Source organism: Falco punctatus (genome assembly GCF_963210335.1).
Source record: "Falco punctatus genome assembly, chromosome: 3".
Lineage (NCBI taxonomy): Eukaryota > Metazoa > Chordata > Aves > Falconiformes > Falconidae > Falco > Falco punctatus.
Genome location: NC_137582.1, coordinates 1,089,541 through 1,114,329, shown reverse-complemented (window position 1 = coordinate 1,114,329; position 24,789 = coordinate 1,089,541). Strand labels below are relative to the sequence as shown.

Sequence of the window (24,789 nt, the reverse complement as noted above, 5' to 3'; positions counted from 1 at the left end):
TAACAAAAATCCTACTTGAAATGTCTTAAGTAGCTAAAATACTAAGGAAGAGAAGATAGGCAATCTCTATCCCAGGCTTCTTCAAGTAGAAAACTAAAATTTGGGAGCAGTATCCACAGACATTATGTGCTTAACATTCATTTATTTTCCATAATATTCAGGTTTCTAAGTGCCTTAGGCTTTCAAAAATGAAACAATATTAAAACAAACAAAAAAAAACCAAAACCAAAAACAAAAGAAAAAATAACCAACCACAAACAAAACACAAAAAGAGGTCAGAAGTTAAACAACATTTTCGAAGAGAGGTTTATAAATGAGGAATAACAGTTCCCTGGAGTTCTATCAGTTTGAATTTCATGCTGTTGGAACTGCAGCCTCTTAAGAACTCATGAAGTTTTCTTAATAACTTCTGAGATGTGGAGTGTGTCATTGGGCTGAACGAGAAATGGTTATGGTTACTCCAAAAGGGTGCTAAAGAGAGTCGCATAAGATCTGCAAGGTCTTTTAAAGTGCCCTTCACAGCAAAAGAATAGTAAAGTTTGGAATAATGGAGACCGAAATTATTTTAAAAATAAAATAGTGAAAAAATACCTGACAACTGAGAGTCATTAAAAAAGCCAAATCCTGTGCAACAGGGGTCAGCATCACACCAACGCTCACACTCAAAAAAACTAGGAAAGGAAAAACATCATTATTTTTAGTCTCATTAAAAATCTGTCTCTGTCATGAAGAAGGAAAAAGAGGATGCTGCATAGTGCAGAGACACTGAGAACCTGTAGAGATGCCTTTCACGATAAGACTGCTTCACGGTTCTTCACACTGCATAGACACTTCCATAGATTTTCCATTTGTAGATGAAATTACGTTTGATCAGTGTACCTCTACCAGACTACATTTAATGATTTAGATGATAATTTTGATATGTGCCCTAAAAATACACCTAAATTAATTTGGTGTATAGTTGCCAAGAGATTTAACTGGCCAAAAAACAATTTAATGGGAGCATAAAAAATAATCCACATATTTATAATTACTAATTATATACATTACTATTTGTAACTCAATTATAAATTTCCTTTAAATCATACGCTTTTTTTTTTTTTCTTGATTAAATATTCTCAAATAATGCTCTTCTTGGATCAATGTGTCTGATCCCCTTCATCTGTGTAACTGGGCCTTGGTGTTCCAGGCATGGTTAAGCTTCCAGTAAAAACACACAATCACGTCCTACCCATCTGAAACAGCTTTTCGGCTCATGTCAGTCTTATTCCTCACTGAGATCCCAGTTACTTTCTGGAATGGTACACGTGTGTAGAAGCTCTTCACAGAACTTTTTAGAGTGACTAGAAGGGAAAAGAAAATAAAAATCAGAAAAATCAGCTTAATCTTGTAATTTACATATATTGGTCAAGTAATCACATGGTAAGGGTAAAGTTTCTGTTTCTATGCTACAGTGGTCTTGATTGATTAAAAGATAGTTTTATGTTATCCCAGTAAACTTTTGATGGTTAAGCTTGAAGATGAACAAAAACCCAACAAGTGAAGGCTCTATAACACTAAGCAAAGTACATCGCCAAGGGAAGACTTCCAGTCCAGGGCTTCTGTTTCTGAGACCTGTATTGACATTTCTTTTTCCACAAGGTCAAAAACTGGGGGACAACTTCAGACTGGAAGACTCCAGTGTGCTCATGTATTATTCAACCTGTGCTGCACTTTGGGCTCTCTGAAAAGACATAATTTAGTAGTTTAGTTCAGTGGACCTTTGCATTTTTCACCCCAAAATTATAGGACCCTGTACAGTCATAACAGGCTTGTTTGTCCAGTTTCCTTACACGAGCCCTATGAGAAAATCATTGAACTTACCAAGCATTCAAAGAGCAGAGGTGAAAATCCACACTAAATATATATATATAACACTCAACAAATTTCAGGTTTTGCATTGCTTAACTAGTATGGAAATTTAATGGTAGAAAACAGGATTGGTAATATCCCAATGACGTTCCCATTTTACTCACATTATAAACAGATCTAAGGCCTGGTATACAAATTATTTGAGGTACTCTTGGCCTCTCTGATTTGGGAATAACTGAGGTGGAGAGTGGAACTCATGGTTAATATCTTTCCATCCTGAATGGAAAATGAAAATCTGTACCCAGAACAGCCTAACCTTCCCTTGTACCATCATTCCTTGTTCCCAGGACTCATTCATACATTCATACTTTTTATCTCAGAATCAAGAGCCAAAACACCAGCTTGCATTACCCAGGATTAGAGCACAAATTATACATCCGAATCTGAAAACTTGCCTATTTTATGATACAATATCTGTGGTTGCCAGGGTAGTACAGTTTGACAGTTTTCTGGTATTTGATCAGTGCTGCCATCACAGATCTGTGCCTCTGGATAAAGGTTACAAACAAAATACGTGTCTGTGGTGTTTTGAAGATCTGCCATTCGACAAAACTCATCTTCTTGTGCACAACCTATGAAACAAAGTCACAAAGAGTTACACAAACAATAGGGTTTCTTCCCCTTTCTGTTCCTCTTCATGTTTTCAGCAGGCTTAAAGCTATCCATCAGCAAACAAGAGTGACAATTTTGGTATTATTCTATTACAGTGCAAGAGAAACAGGGACAGATTCCATTTCTAGTGACACTGAAGAGCAGGCTTACCTGGAGAGCACAGAAAAGGAGCTACGCTACAGTTGATTGACAAGCATTGTCCTAGTGTATTGGTGTCATTTTAACATTGCGATTCATAAAGATATCTCTGTCCTTTTTAGTAAATTTGGTATACAAACTGAATAATCATAAAAGAACTCTACATCACTCATGGGTCTCTTATTTTAAAGAAAAAAAAAAAAAAGGACAATAAAGCCTACAATGTCTTAGTAAGGTTTTGCAAAAAATCTTCTGAAGCATTCATACATCACACAAATACAAATGAGTTTTCTAGAATCAACTGTTCAAGCCATTTGCTTGTAGCAATTTGTGCTGAAATTTGCCCCAGGGTAACACAGCACCTTCAGAAAAGCAACAAAGCTGTCAAACTCACTTCTTAATTACTGTGGCAATGGCTTCTGTAAAGATATATGTCAATGCTTAACTTGAAAGAGGCATAGCTCTACTGACCTCTTGCAGTGATGTTTGTGCACTGTTTAGTACTCTTGGTTCTGCCTTCCTGGTAGTCAGAGCTAGAAACTCTACTCCATTTATTAAATCAAAATATACTTTATCATACCCCAAAATATCTGTATTCTACATTTTTCTTTTAGCACTATGTCATCTATCTCTTTGGAGGTGTCCCTTTCAAGAACAGTGAAGTATTGCCTGAGCTGTATCGTGGAGTTCTCTTGACCATAACAGGGATATGGCCTGATGGGGACCGATGGGTGGGTACCCTTTCTGCCACAGCAGACAAAGTTTTACAGTTTCTTCCTTAAAAGGAAGAAACAGGTAGCTCCATTAGAAACTTCCATGAAAATGTTACAGGGGTTCCCCCAAAAATCTCAAAGTCCAGGGTTTCTACTTATCATAATTACAATACCTATTGGAAGATTTTAGTTAATTATTATTCCCTACAGAATAACAGTCTCCAAGACATCTTACGTGTGAGACACCAAAGCACAGCTTCCTCTGCTGAATACTTCTGCCTGAAGATCCAATACTGCTGGTAGGGGAGAGAATGATTCTGGTCACTTTGTACCTGGTTGCTGTCCATTAGGTAGAAAAGATCCTTTGTAGAATCTGAGATTCAAACAAACAAACAAACTGTTCAAACCCACAGAAAACTTAGCTATGATCTGGAATAAATTACATTTATTTATATATAAATTTCCGCCTCTCACATCAAAACAGCTGCAACCATTTTGTAGGGCTAGCGTACATCAAAGGCTGTTTTTAATAACAGAGTTGTCCACCCACAGTTATTGATGCTTGTGCAGGCAACGCCTCCTCACCGAGCTGCACAACATAGCATTGCCAGACTACTTCCACCACCCAAAAACTAGATGAAAATCCCAGGTCCTAGAAATAAAAAGGTTCTCTCTAGGCTCTCGTGCAACACATCATCTTAACAGTGAAGCATGATGCCTTAGGGGATGTTTACAATACCTTAATCAATCCAGTTTTATTAATCCAGAACACAGCATTTTCCTCATATTCCCTTGAGAAGATTTACACCTCTCAGTGTTAAACATTTTCTTAACAAGCTTAATACCTATTTCAGTCATTTAACCTTATTTCTCCTACTTTATGCTGTCACAGACCACATTAAATAACTCCTTTCTGTCACCTGTCCGTGATCTTTAGATGTGCATACAGTTCTTTATATCTCTTGAGCTCCCTGTGAAACAATCAATCACAGCTATTTCAGGCTGTTTTCAAATTAATCCCTTTAAATAAACGTCCAGTACTCAAAGAAATGAACACTTTTCACTGCTCTTTTACAAATATCTTCATAAACGCCTTTTTATTTATCAAATGCTATCAGCACGTCTCATCTCCAGTTACTCCAGCACTGAAAGATTCTGTTATTTAATCTTACATGCACTGAAACATCCAGACAAAAGTGAAAACAGGAAAGTAAAGACATGTTGATGACTGCAGCTGAAATGCTGAAGCACCTACTGACATGCTGGGAGTGCACAATAGCTTTGAATTTTCTATCAGAAAGTATAAAAGGTATGTTACCGTGTGCTCTAAGGATGATCATCAAGTGATTAAAGCTCTGTAGACATTTTCCCAGATGTATCCATAACTTTTCTAAAAAAGGTGACTTATAGGTCTTGTTACATCTCAAGACTTAATTTCAGCCTTCAGTTTCTCTTGTAACAGTTTGTGTAATGACTAAGACTAAGGGATGGAGGCAAAAAACTGCATTCCTCGCATAACTTCAGGTTTTAAAGATATCAGCCCCAGCAGAGTAAATGGACAACCCCGAGAGCTGCACTCATGCCTCGACAAGAGAATTTCACCCAACGTAGTAAGTGCAGTTTTTACTCATTTTTAAGTCTAGACTTTAAAATACCACTAATTGTATAGGAGCACCACTAGGTAAACAGACATTTTAGTTTACCTTTTAAATTACGTAAGTAAAACCAGCAATTCACTTCATGTTAAGATTTTATATGTATTAAATCACATGCTCAGGTGTTCATCAAGACTCCTCAGCAAAGATTACAGTTCATTAGGGATGAGCTAAAGTACTCTCAACAGTCTCCACTGCTGTCTTTCTCTTAGGATTATGGTGCTGAAGGCGCAAATGAACTCTAGTAACTTGTAAATGGTTTTGGATATATACATGACTTAGTATAATGAAGAGCAGACCCTGGAATAACAAAGGAGATGGAGAACTTCACAGGTCCCTCGCTTCCACCATGCATGGAACACTGAAGATTGCAGTTTCACCCTGGGTTTCTGTAAGCATCATATATACAGTCATATTGTCAGTAGCAGTAAATATGCCCAGGTACTCAGGCTAAGGATTTGATTACTGCATTTATCTGATTTTTTTTCTCAGCCAATCAACATTTCCTGAGTCTTTACAGTTCGGTATTTCACCAAACATTTTAACACTTTAATTTCCAGCTTGGCTTGGGAAGGTAAAAACCATAAAGACAGGAGGTTTACATTTTTTAAATCTTTCTTAAAACCTGTATCAGACTTCCTACCTAAAAGAAATCCTCTGGACTTCAAAATACCTATATCATTACGATACATAAATGACAATATATGATATTCTCTGGTTAAATTCTGCAACCCCCTCTGCTGTCTTCTGCTGCCTTCTCTGTCCACCCTTACTATAATACCTGATAATGTTAGATCATTCTCTGTCTTCAAAGCAGTAGTGTCACACGCAGGGTTTTTAGTCTGGGCGACGCTATCGGAGCCTGGAATGCAACAGGAATTCATGAGCATAGTAACTCCATTTACCTTTCTTCCACAAGACAAAATAATCATTAGTTCCCAAACTATAACAAATATTTTCAATTGCATCATTAAGCAAAACTCCTTTGGTAGTTCCACCAGCTGTTGATTCAAACATGAGTTAAACCATCTCTGTACAACTCCGGGAAAAACCTAAACCAAAATGCACTGTTTGGAGGATAAAAGTAAATGCCGTATCCACAATGACCCTGCATTCAGCATCAGTGCTCTGGAGGCTGTGTGCATTTATAAAGCAGTATCACAAATCGTTCATGCAGGTCCTGCTATGTACATTGTGTCATTCAGAAAGTAAACTTGCAAAAAAACCACATACAGGGTTATCGTGATAATAAAAATAACCCAACTAGTTATGCATATAGTGCCAAATTAATATTATAGCACCTGCACACTGATGGGACAAAGTGTCCCCATGATATCTTTTTCACAGGTATTAAAAGTTATATTCTCAGACAAAAGAATTTACCCAAATTTCATGAAACTGACAGTAGCAGAATTATTCTAGATTACACCCACCCCTGCCAGAAAAGGCTTCTGGGTGGTGTCTCAATTTGGACAGTAAAAAATAAAGTGAGAAGACACTTCCATTATAGAACACACATCTGCCACTGCCTACAGTCCATCAAGCTTTTACAACAACTTCCATGAGATAACTCACCTCTCCACAGGTAAATTTGCTGAAAGGTAGTAAAATTTCTTTCTGCCTCTTCTACCAAGTTAGAAGCTAATAAAGAAAAGAGTTTGTTAGAATAGCTGCTCAAATTAAACAGGTAGTATTGAAACATTCATAAATTGCATTAACAACACATCACTAGACTGTGCATCATCTGATTTACAACAGAAGACCCCAAGGAAGAAGATCTCAAGTGTCCTCGTGCTAGTCTGAGTCCAGGGAGCCAAGGCTTTGCTCTATTTTTCATCACTGCTTTTTCTGTGCAGCTCTGGGCATCTCTCTTTTTGTCTTTGCTCCAGACTTTACCTTTCTTTCAGGTTACTGGGTTTAATCTGCCCAAATTAAATACTGGAAGTATTACAGGGTGACATACTAAACACATTCTTGACTTTCATTAATGTTCACCCAGTAAAACACAAAAGGTCCATCTATCCAACAATGCATCCAGTTAGAGAGTTCTTATTCTCTTGTGATTGTACAGATATGGATTTACTTGAGAAAAAAGCACCGAAGTGCAAGAGCAAGCTGGTGAAAAAGGCAGAGCCTATACAAGAATTAAAGAAAAGTCATGTAAATTGAGAGAACTCATTGACATACTTCCCCTGAACACCTGTCCTCCCAGGGTGAAGGAAAACATCTTCTCTTTTTCTTCATAGTTCACACCTTTACATATCCCACCAATGACGGATGTTGGTGCTGGACTCCAGCCATTTGCATTGCAGATCAGCACGTCTGTGGAGCTCATCACACTACACAAAATGGTACCTAGGTCCAGGCAAAGAGAGAGCTGCATCACTCCAACGGTTCTTTGCACCTGCACAGAGCTTTCCACCCAAGCAGCCCACAATACTTTCTCTAAATGCCAACTGAAAAAGAAGATCAGAGCCGTACATTCAAACTGGAGTGCTAAGGTTAGCTATTGAGTGATGAATGATGCACCACTTATCTATAGGATGATGTACTTATGTTTATCTAAAAGCTGGGAAATGCCCAAGGACCCTTATTGCTAACATGACGGATGTACTAATTGCGAAGTCCTTGGATTTGTCATCTTTAAAAAGGCTATCTGGTCCTAAGTTCCTGTTGTTTATGAAACGTGGCAAAGACAAGGACTTAAATCATGGTCATTAGTTTAGTGAGATACGTAAATGAGTTCCTGGCATTGTAATGAATATGTAAATGATTTCCTGGAAAGTTAATGAACAGGTCTGAGTTGCTTGTATAAAGAGGGGACTGAAAAGTCCCCTTGGTGTGCATGACTTTGGTGGAGCGATCCCCCATGCACCCAGCGCTGCCGAATAAAGATAACCTCCTCCGCTCACTCAAATATTGGTGACCAATTCTTTAAATCACTCTGCATCCCCAAACTAACCATTTGTAGACTGCTTTTCAGCGATTTCCAGCACATACTATTACCACCTAATAAAATATCACTATTATCTGATAATACCCAACAGTCTTCTCGGCACTTTGTAGCACCATGGAGACATAGTCATACCTTGGGCGATCTTACAGTCTCAGGCTCTGAACCAAGAAAGCACTTTTACTTTTACTGGGACGGCTTCCTGGATTGGTGCCCGATTTCAGCTTGCCCAGCCCTAAGCCCCCCCAGCATCGCAACGTGAGCCAGCAGGACCTGCACACTTAAGGCCAGGTGTCCTAGCGCCAGCCTGGCACTGTAACTTCTAGCCAATGCGCAGCTCGTCCTTTGCACTTGCTGCCATAGCTCAGGAATTCCTCTGGTTTTACAATGCCCTCTCTGGTTTGTTTTTATGAGCTGTGTACACAAGATATTTAATATGCTACTTTTATCTTCTTTTTAACAGAATACTAGTCCAAATCATGCATTTTCCTCTAGTATTGATCCAGATAGGTTTACCCCAACAGAGAGCTCTAAACATTTACATTCTCCGCACCCCATTCTACACTCACAAGTACAGAGAACCCAGAAATTTGATGGTAAATGTAAAGAGAAGTGGACTTTACAAGTTCACCTAAAATATTTTGATGCAAAAAAACATGAGATGCCAAAACAGAAAATAATTTTCTGGAAACATTTGCTTGACAACTTCCACAGAGAAAGTTGTCTCAAATCCAGGATCAGTTTCAACTCCAAACTAGAGATGTGTTTGCCACATAGAAGCCTGGATTTGTGAGTCCCTGTCTTTAAAAACTTGAGACTTCTTAATTAGAACTTCACTTTTTCTATAGGCAATGTACTCCAATGGGAAATTTGATCCCATGTGAGCTCAAAAAAGAAACAACAAAAAGCAGGCACTGACATTAAGTGCTTAAATTTGCTGGCAGAAATCTGGGCTCTGCGCAAGTCCCACCTCTGTCCAGACTGTCCATCCTACTCGCACTTGCTTCTCCTAGCTAAACACTCAGATTTAGGTGATTATAACATCCTTGCATGCAATAACATAACATAATTCCCTGTTTAGTATCCTCTTTTCCTGCTCCAAAAAGGCAGCTGGACTACATTTGCACTACAAGGACTTTTTCTGGAGGCACCACCTTCTGGCAACCGAGCTGCTCCAGGTAAGGAGAAAGGTGTTTTCAGAACGGTTTATCCCATCTGGATGCAGATGTCTAAAGCAGGTCAAAAGAACTCTTTTTTCAAAATTTGTCTCCGAGAGCACCTTGCTACCTCAAGTCTTTATCTATTGCTCCAGGCCAAGCCCTGAGCACTACTCAAATTCTGCCTACACCAAAAAATGTCAGTGATGCGGAGGCACTGGTATCATCTAGAGGTAGGTGTACTGTACCCAAAAAAATGAGTTCTGCTCAGTGTTTATTTTCTGCTGCAAGATTTTGTGTTTTACAGTTAGACAATACCTCTATCAAGTGCAATTTGACTCAAGATGAAGCCGTCACAGCATAGGTCCCTACTGCAAGTCTGCCGACAGAAGAGCTGAGCATCGGTCAGAGACGTGCTAGCTGCTGAGAGCACCGTGGAGTGATACACACCAGAAAGCACGTTCTGAAAACTGGTCTTTTCAAAGGTCTTGAGTCCAGATGAGTTAAATTCCTGTCCTGGGTAGAGAGAACAGGAAAGGAACGTTCAAAAGAGCTCAAGGAGAGATGGGATGCTTTTGGACTACCTGCAGGATGTAGCTGGTTTAAAGTTTTATGATAAAAACTCAGCCATAAAAGTCCTTCTCTGGACTTTCAGATGCAAGATGAGATCTTCAAATGGTTTGGTGCAATTATATCTGGGCAGCTGGTCAGAGTGTACTGCTGGGGTAGGAAAACCAGCCCACTGTACCAGCAAAGGGCTCCCAAATCGATGTACACGGTATGGTTGGTAATACTCCACTTTCAAGCACTACATTAATAACTCCCAGATAGAAATGAAGCAAACTTAGCTTGTTAAAAAAGTAAAATGTGTAATTTGGCCAGAATAACTGCATCTGCAATTAAGGTTTCTGCTGACTAGACACATATATAAGATGATACGATTCATACAATCCTGGATCTAATTAGCAATATTAACAGAAATCTGGGGTGGTTCTGGTATGAACAAGATTGCATTGATTGCAACAACCTCAGGGGACTTGCCTTTTTTCAGGTGAAACTTAGCTCTTTATTTTTATTGTTAATAATAAATGGTGACTCAGAGGTTTCGAGAGAAGTATAAGGAAAACAGTGACAGCAGAGAGCTTTGGCTCACACCCTGCAGCATTCTGTATTTGGTCCTCTTGTGTCAAATTTGGCACGGGGCATAAAGTTGGACACACAATGAATGGGACATGCAGTGGTATCAATCACACTTAGGCCAAAAGGAAAAAAAAATTACCTTGTACATTCATTAGTTCAGCTGAATCACCTTGGGATTAACTGAAGAGCAGGTTATTCCTTTGCTAGTATATTAGTAGGACAACTCACAATGAAAATTAACCTCAACTGTTAAATTATGTACAAGCAGGTCATTAATAATACCTTATATATTCAAATAACAAATTGCTTAGTGAAGAGAAATCAAAGTACAACAGAACAGAACAGAATAATACATTGGGTAGAATTTGAGGTTTTGTAGGACTATCTGCTGGAGAAAGCCATCAAAATAGCTTACCAAAGCTGTATTCCTAATTTCCAGGGAACAAGGCATGAAGGGAAGATTTGCTGAGGTTTCTGGGCTATCACTAAATGTTAAGCTCTGGAAAGTATTATGTCTCCTTAAACAAAGATGCTCCCCACATTCAATCATGATCTTATACAGAAAAAACGACAGGCTTGGGCACAGCTGTCTAACATTAGGTGAGTGATTTGCATCTGATACCTCTCTTCAAGTAGACCATCACCGTATCTCCCTCAGGATTCCTGACATGAAGCAGGCAGCTGAGATGACTGATGCTAGTGGCAGTGGGGTTCCCCAAAGCACCTTGCACCTGAGACAGAAAACAGGCATGCAGAATAAATCCAGCCTACCTGATTTCCTCTCCTAAAACACATTTTGCTTATTCAGAAACTCAGGGGGAGGAATTAGCGCAGACGGTTTAGAACCACCACAGCTCCCAGCGTGGGCATTTTTTATTCTGAGACCTCAGTTCTTCAATGCCATATTGCTGTGTTTAACAGTGGTGAATGGGAGCACGTCACAGTACTAATGAGCACACAATCCAAACCCTGGGCTAAAGGAAGGGACTGAGAAATGATGACTGTTCCAGGTGACCTGATTACCAGCCTAGGTACTTCTAGTCTGCATTATCCAGATTAACTCTCCTTTTAAATTAACTCAATTTCCCAAGTGCAGGAGCTCAGCAACAGAAGTGCTGTGTGATGTTTCAATCAAACACTGAGGCATTCGGATGTCACTTTTGGAAATGTTCAGGTGTAGCTTCTTTACCAACTGGCAGGAATTTACTATGGCCATAGTGAAAAGCAACACCCAAGGGGTCAGGTAACGTCCTGCCTTTCTTCTGTGATGCTGTCTACTTACGCTGAACATACTGTATTATGGTAAACACATATTTTTAAATATGATCATTTTTACCAATCCAGAGGCGGTGCAGTTGAAGTTGACTTCAGCAGCACTGTATAATTCACAGAGAACTCCAGCACCAGAAGACGTTACAGTTGCAAAACCACATGCGTCTTCCCTCTCACAGCCTGAAAAACAGGAAAGAAACCTTAGATTTCCTAGCATTTCAGGTGCAAAATTTTTGCTACAAATTCCGCTGTTTACTGCCATTTGCCTAGTTTTTCATATGTCTATCAGACGGCAAGCACATGAATTTCATTAGCCAAATGCACTTTAATGTTCAACTATTTTAGTAGAGGGTTAGGTTTTTAAATTAAATTAATACAAAAAAGTTACTCATCACCTAATGATACAAACAGCTGAGTTAGGTCTAACCACCCACCCAAATATTTAGTGTCTGCTAAATAATTTTATCTGAGGTAGGCAGGGAGGACTCTCATGAACCACTTTGCCAGCACATTCCACCTGCCTGATACAGTCACCCCATGGCAAAAGGATTGTGAAAAGTATCAGGGTGATAGGAAGGAGGGAAACACCAAATTCTTTAGTCATGCCAGTTGCCTTTGCAGCAATCACCTGGCCAGTGCAAGGGAGCAAGCAGCCACCCCCCTCCAGATTTAGGAGTAGCTGAAGATCCTTCTGCCCTTAAACACTTGCTTCTGACTTGTTCCCACAGCTCTGCTCCCAGAACAGGCACTGAAATTGTTTCCAAATGTCTGTAGTACAAAACAAACCAGCTTAGATCAAAACATCAGAAATGTAAGCTAAGCTGCTTGACTTTGTAGCGATGCAGAGACGGAAAGATTAACTCTTCGCCTTCAGTGACACCCCCCAGGAGTAATATTTTGTAGTAGTGCTGCCATTTGACAGTTGCCATAACTTGTAATGAAGATGCAGGCTGTGTGCACTGAATCAGATTGCTTGTCAAAGGAGCATCTTTTCCTCCTTAAGTTTGTTCCCACGGTGCCCTCAGGTCAGTGTCTTGCTTCTGAAGGTCTCCACTTTCAGAAGAAGGTGCAAGAAACCTTACAGTATACAGCTAGGGGATGATCTGGTGCAGGAAAATCATTCCAGTAACACATATAAGGCTTCATGCCTTCACTTCTTAGCATGAGATGACTGCTCCAGCTAGACCATGGTATGCAACACAAACCCACTCACTTTGTCAGACTTCTGTGATGTCTGTCCTACAAACAGGCCACCTGTGTTATTACTGCCAGGGTGGTTTTATTCTGAATGTAACCCCTCTGCCTCTCTTCACAGTCTGAGCATTAGGAGACAGAAAGTGAGACTGATTAAAGCACCTTGAAAGCAGCGCAGTGATTCTCCTTGGTTTTAAATTACTTTGAACCAATATAAACCAGCAAACATGACGTATCCAGATGTAATATAGTATATACACTGTAAGCCTTGGCAGAGGAATAGCTCTGCACTCCTTATAATATCCTTCTGATGTAAGCAAGGATGATTGTTCCTCTTTCATGTGCCAATCAGGTAATTTGGGAAGAGGTGAAAACTTGGCGTTCATATGTCCTGAACACCTAATCCTTCTGTTGTCTGCACATCTGGAAAGTCTGATGACTGTTTCCTGGTCTGAATCTCAGCTCTCATCCATATTGCAAACTATACCAACTGGCTTTAAAGTCAGATGACTTGTCTGAAGTGGTATGTAAAGTCAGAAGACTCCTTTTGGAAAGAAAAGCTAGTCTCTTCCCTGAACCAAGGTCACCAAAAGTTGTAAACATCTTGCAGTGCATTGGTGCATATAGTTCCTGTGGGAACTTCACTGTAAGCATATAAAAAGATTATTATTTTCCATGGTGGTTAATGTTGCCTCTACAGATTTTCTGAGTTTTCCTTACCTGAAATGCACTGAAAAGGTGGACTCTGCAGGTCTCCTCCAAATGACTGAGACTGAAGAATTTGAGCTTCTTCTGACCCATAAATCAGTCTGGAGGCAGAAACTCTCTCAAATTTTCTGAGCACTAAAAAAAAACAAACAACAAACCAAACCACAAAAAAACCAAACCACACCCAAAAAGCAACCGGGTACTATTATCAGTTCCCATGCTGTAGAGACAAAGATTTTAGACAGAAATAAAAATCAGAAGAATTTAGTAGGGAAAGAGGCTTGCTCATTAAATGATGTACCATAACTCCACAGATAATGCAGAAGACAGCTGGACTGAAGGTAGAATTTCTGTTTTGGGAACAAAAAAAAAAAAAAAAAAAAGTGTGATAAGATCCTTTAAAAAACAGCCAGGAGTGGGCTGGGAGTTTATATTCCAGTGAGACTTCTCTTTGAGCAGCAGACTGACCACTTCCCGTTACCTGTTCATGGCATCGAACTGACTATCAAGTCAATGGGGGAACCAGCTTTCTGCAAAACAGACACTGAAACAAGAGCAGCTCCCACAGCAGCTGGTTAGGAAGGACATCCAGGAGCCTTACCACTTGTTTACAGGAGCACAACAGCCTAATCTCCATGACTTCAGGCTCAAGGATCTGTTCGAGGTAGCATGTCCTACACACTCCATTTTTACTCCTTTGTTCAACCTTTATCTCCAGACTGTCACTTTCCATCCCAAACCCTTTTATCCCGTGTCTCTGAACTGGACCCACGGCACCTGAGCATAGGGATGTCTGACAAGCAGCACTGTTCACAAACTGGGCTCATGGGGTCTAAAGATGCAAAATCCGAAGGTCACTAAACAGGACCAGGAATCCAGTTTAAACTCCAGAAGGTTTGACCCCAGCTGTGCCCTGAAGATCACAGTCTGGTGAAGGACACACAGTGGCATCAGCACGATGCTGCCCGAGTTGCTACGACCTGTAAGAGTTACCAAAGGGGTTTTGTTCAGTGGCCGTGTGTTGATACACTAGTATCTTTCAGTGAGCACAGCGTATCAAGGAGAAGGGAAGAACACGATGACTTAGCATCACCCTTGTGGTGACCAGACTTCTCACCTAAATGCCCCAAATGACAGCAAAACCTCTGGCTCATTGCAGCCAATGCCTGGCCTAGACCTACACGTCCTAAGAAGCGGGAGCCCTGGTCTGGTCTCAGCCCGTGGGAGCTGTCTGCACATGGAAGAACTGGAGGCTGAGCCCTCCTCTCCCCCATGCACATGGGTGCAGGAGGACCCCAGGCCTCTCCCTGAAACATCTGCATAAACCACAAAATAAAAGTCAGGGATAAGTTCTTAAAAAAAATCATTTGTGCTCTTACAGCAAAACAGTCAAGACTAAATCAGAAGCAAATGTCCACTGTTGTCAGGGCTGAGTCAGCAGGTGCTTTTGATAAAACTGTCATTTCTGCTCAGAAGAAACACAAGGGCTAGCCAAACACTTAACAAAATCCTTGCACTCCAGCTTGGCAGGAGAGAGGGCTGAATGATGGTATAAACAGAAGTGGAAGTTCTTTCCTTCCTAGAAATACAGGACACCAAAATATAAGCATGAGCTAAATTCTGTACTAAACCAAATCCCTCCTACATCTGCAGCTTGCAGTGATACCAGGTTAAAAACAGAATTCATGTTTTTTCATAAGACTGAAAAGAAGCAGGGCTTTTGTGCTCTTTGCAATTGCTTGCTGCCCTCATTTTGAATGAAAAATTTGAAATAAAAATTTACATTTTTTAAATGTTTTCATCTAATTTTTTCCCTAATTCTGGCTCCATCCCACTCTTTCATTTTCTCTGCAATAACACAGGAGAAAAGCAGAGAAATAGAAAGTGTAATGAAACATTAAACTTGAAAACATTGCAAAACTACTAGGAAAGCTGCCTTTTTTTTAATTCTTGAAATGTGTTTTTTAATATAAAGTTTAAAAAACTGCATTCATAAAGCTCCTTTGTCAAAAAGAAAGTACAATGAAAAGTATGCTACCGTCTTCCCATTTTCATGCACATTTAGTTCACACTGCCCTCTTCTTAACAGTAATGTAACTTCTCAGCCCTTTCGCAGGCTTAGCGCATAGCAGAAATTCTCCACCTCACATATTACTATATATGTGTATATATATATGTATATAGAACCTGTGCATGCTGTTGCAGTAAATGTTAAGCGTGGCTTGAAATGTAACAAGAGAGAGAATAAAAACTAGCATGGGTTGTTACAGCTTATTACTGTGCAGTCACATAAGGGAATTCTTCTTTCATCTGAAGACTCAAAAGCCAAAGACCAGCTGGGATAATTACTGACCCTGCCCAGTCACCAGCCTCCTGTCAAAGCAAGGTCAGTCCTCAGACCCTGCTGTCTTGTTGCATGCTGAATTCAGTGAAGAGAAATAAAAGGGGCAGGGTGGAAAGTAGCAATAAGCATAATTGGTTTCACTTCATATAATGCTTTCTGAAAATGCAGCATGATCCTTAAAAGAAAAATGGGAAATTAAATTATCCTGTGAACTCTTTTTTTTTTAAAAAAAAAAAAAAAAAAAAAACCAAACAAACAACACCTGACTTTTCGGGTGCTCATTGCTTTTTTAAACCCTAAATTGTCAACACTTACATTTATTTGTAGTGAAATTTTCTAGCATGATCGAGAAACATAAGCACAGATATTTATAACTGCTCCATCCTAGACAGAGTCAGAACTGCTCAGGCAGGAAGGCTCAAGGTAAGTAACAGGAGAATTAAGCTGCTGTGGGTCTCCTGCCCAGCGAAACATCCCAACTGCCCCATGACCGAGAGCGAGAGATGCTAACACCTTGTGTTCATAGTTACGATCAGTCTCTGAGTATGCTTAGAGAAAAAAGTAGCTGTTTTAACTGAAAACAGTTTTGCAACCTCTTCACAACTACGGGCTTTCATTTCACACTCTGTCTGCTGATCACACTTATCATAAGATATTGTTTAATTCACAGCACACCGTGACACCAGCTTCTAAACTGAATAGTCCATTAAATTTGATACCAATCATATGAAGAGTAATAAAAACTTCTGGAAAATTGTTTTTGGGCAAGGCAAAAGCTTTGAGGCTGAGAAGCGTAATTAGACCTTGCTGCAGGCAGTTGGGGGACTGTTTGATGGATGACCTTCAAATTATTCATCCTTGAGAACTCGCATTTCACAACTGTGTTCGAGCAGAAGTAAGTTCCCCCAGCTTGCAAGGATACATTCACCAAGTCCAATACCACACAGCAGGATCCCAGAGGGTGACGTTATGCCACGACTGTGAGGTCATTGCCAAACACAGTCTATTTCACATGGGCACGACGATAAGTGATAATTTTACAAAGAAATGCATAATTCTCCTTCTTTCCCACTAGCCCTCTCATCATTCCTTTAGGTTTCCAAGCAGAGAGCAGGATGTCAGCATACATCAAAAAGCTGTCAGCCATCTGAAAGTGTAAGAAACGTGCTTCCCTCTCTTCCCTCACTGGAAATAACTTCCCCAGTGTAGTCAAGACATGCAAAATTGAGGAGGAATGTGGCTTAAGGCAGAGGCCACAGCTATGGGAAAGTGAATCCCTGTAAGCTGTGGAGTGATGTGTCTTTTCATCAGGAGGTTTCACTTACGTGGGGTCACAAAATATTCTTCTGACACTTACCTAGGCACTGGTAGTCTGTAAGGAGATCGTCTGTTTCAGTCCAAGCCAGTGCTGCTCCAAAGCTATCAAGGCAGAGGGATTTCTGAGTGTCAGGGTCTTGCTGGGAGGGTCTGTACTGGCCATCTTCATCACACTCCAGACCCTGCCCATTGCTCTGACAGTACGTGATACCTGTTACAAATAAACAAGAAAAGAAAAAAAAAAGAAAAAAAAAAGTAGTTTGATGATGCTGTCACTGGGTTTCACAAAATGGTTCTGGTTGGAAGGCACCTCTGGAGGTCATCTAGTCTAAACCCCACTGCTCAGGCAGGGCCACCTAGAGCTGGTTGCCCTGGACCATGTCCAGATAGCCTTTGAACATCTGCAAGGTCAGAGACTTCGCAACCTCCCCGGGCAACCTGTGCCAGTGCTTGCCCAGCCTCAGGAAAAAGATGTTTCTGGATTTTCAGAGGGAAGCTCCTGCGTGTTAGTTTGTGCCCACTGCCTCTGGTCCTGTCAATGCAGCAGGACAATGTTTCAATGTTGTAGGACAAAAGTGCTCCAAGTATGGCAGAAACTTTACTGAAAATTATCTCTAATTTGCATGGAGTTTCGTGCTCTGAAATGTGGTAGTCTCACTATTTTGTTGTTGCTGCACTCCATATGCCAACATCTGGATTCTCTGCCATGGATCAAATCTCCATTTATGCTAAGTAGTGTAAAGCAAAGAAGTACAGACAAGGAACTCTGCTTTCATACAGGTTTGCACAGTGCCTGCTGCAACGGATCTGTGAAATGCTATGAAGAATAACACAAGAGCCATAACATCCGTTAATTCAGCAAACTCTGCAGACTTTGTGAAGAGGCAGCAGGGAAAGAAAGCAAGAAATTAGCATGGCCTTTTGGAAAGGGCTAGCACCGAGACTCAGGACACAGGTAAGGTGGAAATCAGGTAGGGAGCAGGCTTAGTTGCAGGCACTTGCAGTAAAGAAAACTGCAAGTGCAGTAAAGAAAAACTAAGAGGCAAACCTTTTAGCACAGGAGTCCAATATGTACAACAGAACACATATAGAAATGAAGAATGAAAACTTCAGGCAAAAGCTAATTGATGTCGGTACATTACAATAAACCTGTTTTGGTTTTTTTTATCCCACCTAAGAGAGTAAGTATGTTGAAACAGAACAAAGACAACCCTATACTCACCAATACTCCCAATAAACTGATTCTTACTAGTGACTTTTATTTTTACCCATGAGCTAATTCTACAGACAAAAACTGAATTTGGACTTAAAGAAAATAATTTATTAAAAAACTACATGCAAAAATAAGTCATTTAAACTGAATATAACTTTAATGAACATATCGATAGTTGCTTTCTGAGAAGTATTTATATTTGCAGGGGAAAGAGATGCACAAAGACAAGACTACTTTAGTGTTCATCAAAGTGACAATAAACGAATTATGTAAGATGCTTCTCACTGATACTGAACACTCAGATACCATTCCTGAGGACACATCTTAAGGAACCACAACAGCCTGGATGAGACAGACCACTTATTTCTCATGCATTTTTCGTCAAAACACCAGACAGTTTGTTCTGTCTTTATGAAATGTCTTTGAGTGTATGCAGAAAGGATCATATCCATAAAAAAAAAAAAAAAAAAAAAAAAAGCAACAAAAAAACAAAGGGAGGTTTTGGGTTTTTTAAACTTACAGATGAAAAAAATTCCATCAGTTCTTTGATGCCAGAATACAAAACATAAGGGAAAAAATGAGTTCAACTTACAGTGATCGGCGCTGATTGCCCCATAGGAGATGGTAGTTCTGCCCACAGGACACTTGATACAGGAGGAACGTCCTGTCTGATGCTGATAGTAGCCAAGAGGGCAGGGAATGCATTCATCCTTCTGGAAATGACTGCCTGGAGGACAAACAACTGCAAAGAAAACAATCACCTTAGTACTCTCCTGGAATCCAACCAGTTCAGGCATTTGAACACATATGCGTGGGAGTATATATACCTATCTCATGCTGGTAGACTTGCCATAGGCTTCAAGCTCTTAATATATGTATTTTTAAGTGGTATAACAAAGGTAATTTTCTCATTAAAGTCAGAAATGACTGGAATATAGGCTGTGGTCTTGTCTTCTTTTTTTTTTCCTCAGATCACCCTAAAAATGTACTTGAATAAGTGCACATCAAGCTGTCTGGAAACGCCAAACCCAGGCTTGATTTCTATTTGTTGAACCCATTTGTAATAAGATAATGCACTTCGTAGATAAGTTGTGAAAGAAAACAAAGGAACACAAGCTACAGAGTAACTTCTAACACTACAGACAGAAACAGGACAGCTTCTAGGAGTAGAAACTCCAGAAACATTATACAGAAACCCACCATATGGCAATACTTTCATTCAGAATTCCTGGTAATGAAATTTTTGCTAAGCACTTCCAAGCTAAACAGTAATGGCTGGATTAAAAGTCACTAGTTGTGCACATGACAACCCAAACACAAAACAAAAAGATATTCTTAGTCTGTATATGTATCTTTTTCTGAATAATCAGGAGTAATATTTCCAGCTGAGTGGTTGCACATTACAAAGAAAACTCCTTGTCTTCTGGGAGGTCATGAAATACTGTCTTTCCCTCCAGATCATCCGAATGAACTTTAAAGCAGAAGAGTTGCAGACACATTTGCAGGGCAATACCTTTACTTGTTATTTCACAGCTGTTTTCCAGATGTAGATTTCCTTCAAAACACTATCAAATGTATATTTTGGGAATTTGACAAGGTGCAAAACTTCATTTCTGTTCTTGCCCTACGTCTTGACAGCAGCTGAAGTTTGTATAAGGAAGAAACAGTCATGGAAAATTGGCCAGCCCTGCTACAACCCATATGATGAGTTGCTGTTCTGGCCAACACACTAGAATGTAAATTAATTTAACTTATAGCACCTAGATTATAACAGACTAAAAAGACAACCAGTATTAAAATGATCCTATCTTCCTTCATCTGCTGGAAAAGTTCCAGTGGAAAGGTATAGGATGACAAAACTGTGAGAGTGAAATTTTCCTCCCAAGTACATATCAAGGCAATTACTCTAGGTCTAACACATATCTAAAATCAATTATAGAACCAAAAAATCCTGGATGAGACAGAATTCTCCTTGCTCAAGCATGTTATTTAATACGCAAGAGTGTCTGATACATTTTAAAGACATTTTCCAACACATGCAAAAAGGATCACACTCATCTTGCAAATGAACAACAGTAGAAAATTAAAATTAAATTAGTAACCCATGCCTAAATTGAAGACAAAATGCAAAGGATGAGGGAGACTAATTAAGCAATTAAATATTATAAAGGAACAAATCAAGCTTTTCAAAGCGTTGTCCTGGTTTTGTAGTAGTAGTCATAACGTGAAAGTAATATCTGTGTCTCCTATAACGTTTTAAGCAAGTAAAATTGCCTTTTGTGGCAAATTTAAAAAAGGGCACAAAGAACAGCAAAGAATGTTGGTGCAGAGATGCTTGTTTTCTAGACTATAACTCTTGGAGGCATGTATCATTTTGGCTATAGGTTACATTCAACACAATCACACCGAGGTGAAGTTTCATTCTGTAAGTTAAACAAAACACCTTATTGTACTTCTTTCAAGCTTTAACATTCATATATGTTAACAATATAAGAAACTAAAGAACAGGTCTGAGCCAAAATCTCAGAGCTAACTGTTAGCGCTGGGCCAAACTTTGTATACCTAAAATAGGAAAAAATAAAAATACAAAAGTAAAAATGAGCCCCAAATTTAATCCCTTGCTCCTGCACATGAAATTTCTAACCTGGTCACACTTATAACTAGACTTGGGCTCCTGTGTACCCGGGGAACCATGTGCTGAGTAACGAATTCCAGGCTAAAGAACAACTCGCTGGAGTGACTAAGCAGGGATAGCACTCCTCACAATATCCTCTTTTCACCCTAGACCAGCTCTTTTCACTATACTAAGCACACTTAAAAACTGTCAGAACTGATCATTACCCAATGCTTGCACTGCTTTTTCCCCCATCCAGAGATACTGGAAAACTGGGATATCTGATTCTTGACCTACATTATTAGGAATGAAGTCTTGAGCTGCCAGTTCAGCTATAAATCTAGCACTTTATTTGATTTGGGTTATGATCTGCTCAAATCACCTCCGATAGAATTGCTAAGCATTCTAAATAATAAAAGGAACCAGAATAAAAACTTTATATTATAACAAAGATAACTCACAAACAGGTTTCAGATTTTCTCCTGAAATAAATGGGGGGAGAAGGGCTGAGTTCACAAAGTTGCCTCCAGGACAGTTTCCAACTCTCTTCTTTTCAACTCACACCTCAGCAAAAAAGTGTCTTTGGTCCCTTTAAATTTTAGCTAAAATAAAACTGTTACCTCATACTCTTAAGGAATTATATTTATAAACACCTGTGGGGTAAAGTAACTCAGTGTAAGACTGAGACAAAGAAAACATGTCGCATAAGAAAAACTAACATATGATAATGTTACCTATCTTACAGGCAGGAAAACATGAAACAAAGTACAATACATACTAACCTAAAGAAACAGATGACTGTAAGGAAAATACATGAGATGAGAGGCAGATTCATGTCAGCTGCATGTTCCTAAATGAAAATATTGAGTTTATTGAGAACACTAGAAAGCTGCTGCTACTAAGAGCTGTCCGTGCTTCCTGAAGCAAGGCTAAATGTCACTTACAGTCAAGTAAAAGCAAACAAATCAATAAGATCAGGATCAGAAAAGACAATTTGTATTTCAACAACCAGGTGGAACAGGAAAGGGAAGAGAATAAAGAAACCCTGTCACACTCACACAGGTTTGAATTCTGTAATCACAGGTGATACTTCTTACTACTAGTCCCTATTATTACTAGAGATGCAGATCCAGACAGGATAAATGGCCAGAATATATCCATAATGCAAAATAAATAAATATATTTATTTATTGTTAGAGGAACCAGAAACAGAATTCCTAAATCCCATGTTCAGAATAAAATATGCAGTCCTACTACACAAAACAGTGTCAGCAGCATGTATACCATGACATCTTAGAAGACAAAACCTGTGCCAAAAGCTGGAGCAGAAACCGTCTCCTTTCCACATCTCTATGATAAGTCTGGTTTACTGGGTGAATTTTTCTACAGCTTCCTGGTTCAAATTATGTATGAACTAACTCACAAGGCAAATTAATTCACTGCTTCTTGGAAGCCTTTATCCCTGGTGGGAAATATCTGGCAGAAAGATTCAATTCTTTGTAAGTTCTTCTGCTCCAAGTGATGGACTCTACTGAAGAAATAATGATACCTTTAATCAGTATAACAGTACATCTTAAGTGACTGCAAGTTGTTACAGACTCTGGATTCTCAGTTGGAATTAATCTTTTTTCTGCATGGTGTATTTAAATAATCAAAACCTGAAGTGTTTCAGACTATGGAGATGAACTGAAACTGCAGCCAATTTACCCTTAAAGGTCCAAGTTAGAAACTGCAGCACTGCAGAACTGATTCATCACTTGATTACTTGGAAGTTCGTGCCCAGGCATTGAGAAGCTCTCCTAGCTTAATAAGAACCACCATATCCAGCAGAGAGCTAAGTTGTTTCCATGTATTTTGCTTTGTTCTGAGGTTCTCTAACTTGAGCTGCACAGTGTTGAAATTTTCTCATCTGAACGTGTTTCCCATATTGGAAATCTTATCCAAGAGCTACTACTCTTGACCTTAGTGGTACATCCCTCCTCCGTTCCCAAAAAAGACATAGACACAGTGAACACATGCCAAACTGACATGAGGAAGACACAGACTCACTGAGGCTAACCGGGCTGATGAGACCATCAGGGTTGCACTGCAGGAGGGCTGATGTTGATAGAAACAAGAGCGGGGCTCTTAAGGCAAAGGCTCGCTGGCAGCATGACCTGGTACACAGGACTGCTGGGCACAGCCACGGGGACCTGTCGGAGAGGCAGGTCTGGCAGCCTACGCAGGACGCTGACAGAAAGGCAGCCTGTTCCAGGGAAGCTGACTCAGCAGAAGGAAGGAAGATGAAAAGAGGGCAGAAGTGTAATCAGGTCTGGGTGTTGGCCAACAACCGAGGAAGCTTCCATCTCAGCAGGCTGGAGTTGGCCCAGGAATTCACTATCTCAGGACTTTTGCCATTTCTGCATCTAGGTTTCTATTCTGGGTAATGTATCATCATCCAAAGCATTGGGTCCGATATCTTTGCCAAATCTTATTAAGGATCATGTACATGTAATGTACATTACTTACAACTTAAGGTCATGACCTTATTAAGGCTCACGTACATTACATGCGCATGACCTTCTAATACCAGACAGATCTAAAATGTCCCCAACAATGTTTGCAAAACCTTCTATACAATGCCAGTGCCATGATGCCTATTTCCAAATCACTGGTTCAATACAAGGACCGAACGGTAAGCAAAGCACTAATTCCCTTTTCTCCTCAGATTTATTATCATTCACGATGGTGCTTCATGCCTTTCACATATTAACCATAAACACAAGTTTACTGGTGATTTTCTAACTTTAGCTTTATAGTGATTCCTAATGACATCAAAGGAGGGAAAGTTAAACTGAGACATACCACATCCTTGTGAATTTGGGACTGCTTTCCCAGGAGATGAAGTTCTTTGAAACCCGCTTCTACATCCTAGCTGCACACTTGGAGACAGATCAAACTCTTCATCACGGGGAAAATCAATGGAAGAATCTGCTAGGAACTGCTTGGAGTCCAAATGCAACAGAAAACCACCATCCTTAATCTCTTTTATAAATGCTCCGATGAGATTTTCTCCAACAAATGCGTTTTCTAACAGGGGAAAAATACGACAAAATAGCATGAAAGAGGTTTCCCATATGGGAACGGAGAATCTCACAGAAACTGATGAACTTTAAGTTAAAACCACAGGCAGATACAGAAATACAAGCATGTTAGCAAACAGCAGACAAGAATGAATCTGTACACTGCCTATCAGATTCAAGTCCTAAACTCAATATATGTAGAGGATGCTAAAGAACAAAACTTGATTTCTTAGTTACAAAAATACAGCAGATGAAAACCAGGATTATCTGACATTCAGATTTAATTTATTACTGGGTTTTTTTTTAATAGGTATCATTTGCTTCTTTTTCAACATTTGGTTGGTTTGTTTTTGAAGGCTGGCATCAGTAACAGACTAATAATCACCTTCCATCACACCACTGATATTCAACATAACCACCCATGCAACAGACATGCTCTTCACAATTGCTGAAGCTGGTGTTTACAGCTGGAAACAGTGAGTACCTTTCCTACTCTCCATATTCTAAGTTGTCCAGATGGTTTCCCTTTTGATGGCTTGTACAAGGACAATTTTCAGCATTAGATCAAGAGCAGATTCTCCAGTTTGGCTGGACCAGAAGTACTACAAGAACAGTGCTCCCAGCAGATTTTGGTTGCTATCACTTGCTGTTTATCCTTGCAGGGTTTATGACATTGAATGAAATGCTGAGGTGGTTTACTGGTGCAAATTTGCAAGACAAGGACCTCCTGTAGCTACAGGTGATGGGCAGCCCAGTAACCCAGCAAATGGGAAATCCTGCACCCTA

General features: G+C 39.8%; 1 protein-coding gene across 5 annotated transcripts in view; it reads right to left on the bottom strand.

Annotated features, from left to right (window-relative positions):
* Positions 1-24,789, bottom strand: part of TG (thyroglobulin) — a 164,404-nt gene that overhangs the window by 105,273 nt on the left and 34,342 nt on the right. For all 5 annotated transcript variants that reach the window (XM_080377856.1, XM_080377858.1, XM_080377857.1 and 2 more), the window contains 14 exons: positions 23,786-24,010; positions 18,920-19,069; positions 17,155-17,325; positions 13,466-13,588; positions 11,616-11,731; positions 10,902-11,010; positions 9,458-9,655; positions 7,217-7,384; positions 6,605-6,670; positions 5,811-5,891; positions 3,610-3,747; positions 2,307-2,483; positions 1,232-1,343; positions 592-671 (listed from right to left, as the gene is read on the bottom strand). In XM_080377856.1, coding sequence (XP_080233982.1) covers positions 592-671; positions 1,232-1,343; positions 2,307-2,483; positions 3,610-3,747; positions 5,811-5,891; positions 6,605-6,670; positions 7,217-7,384; positions 9,458-9,655; positions 10,902-11,010; positions 11,616-11,731; positions 13,466-13,588; positions 17,155-17,325; positions 18,920-19,069; positions 23,786-24,010 — 1,914 coding nt within the window. The remainder of the gene's footprint in view (positions 1-591; positions 672-1,231; positions 1,344-2,306; positions 2,484-3,609; positions 3,748-5,810; positions 5,892-6,604; positions 6,671-7,216; positions 7,385-9,457; positions 9,656-10,901; positions 11,011-11,615; positions 11,732-13,465; positions 13,589-17,154; positions 17,326-18,919; positions 19,070-23,785; positions 24,011-24,789) is intronic.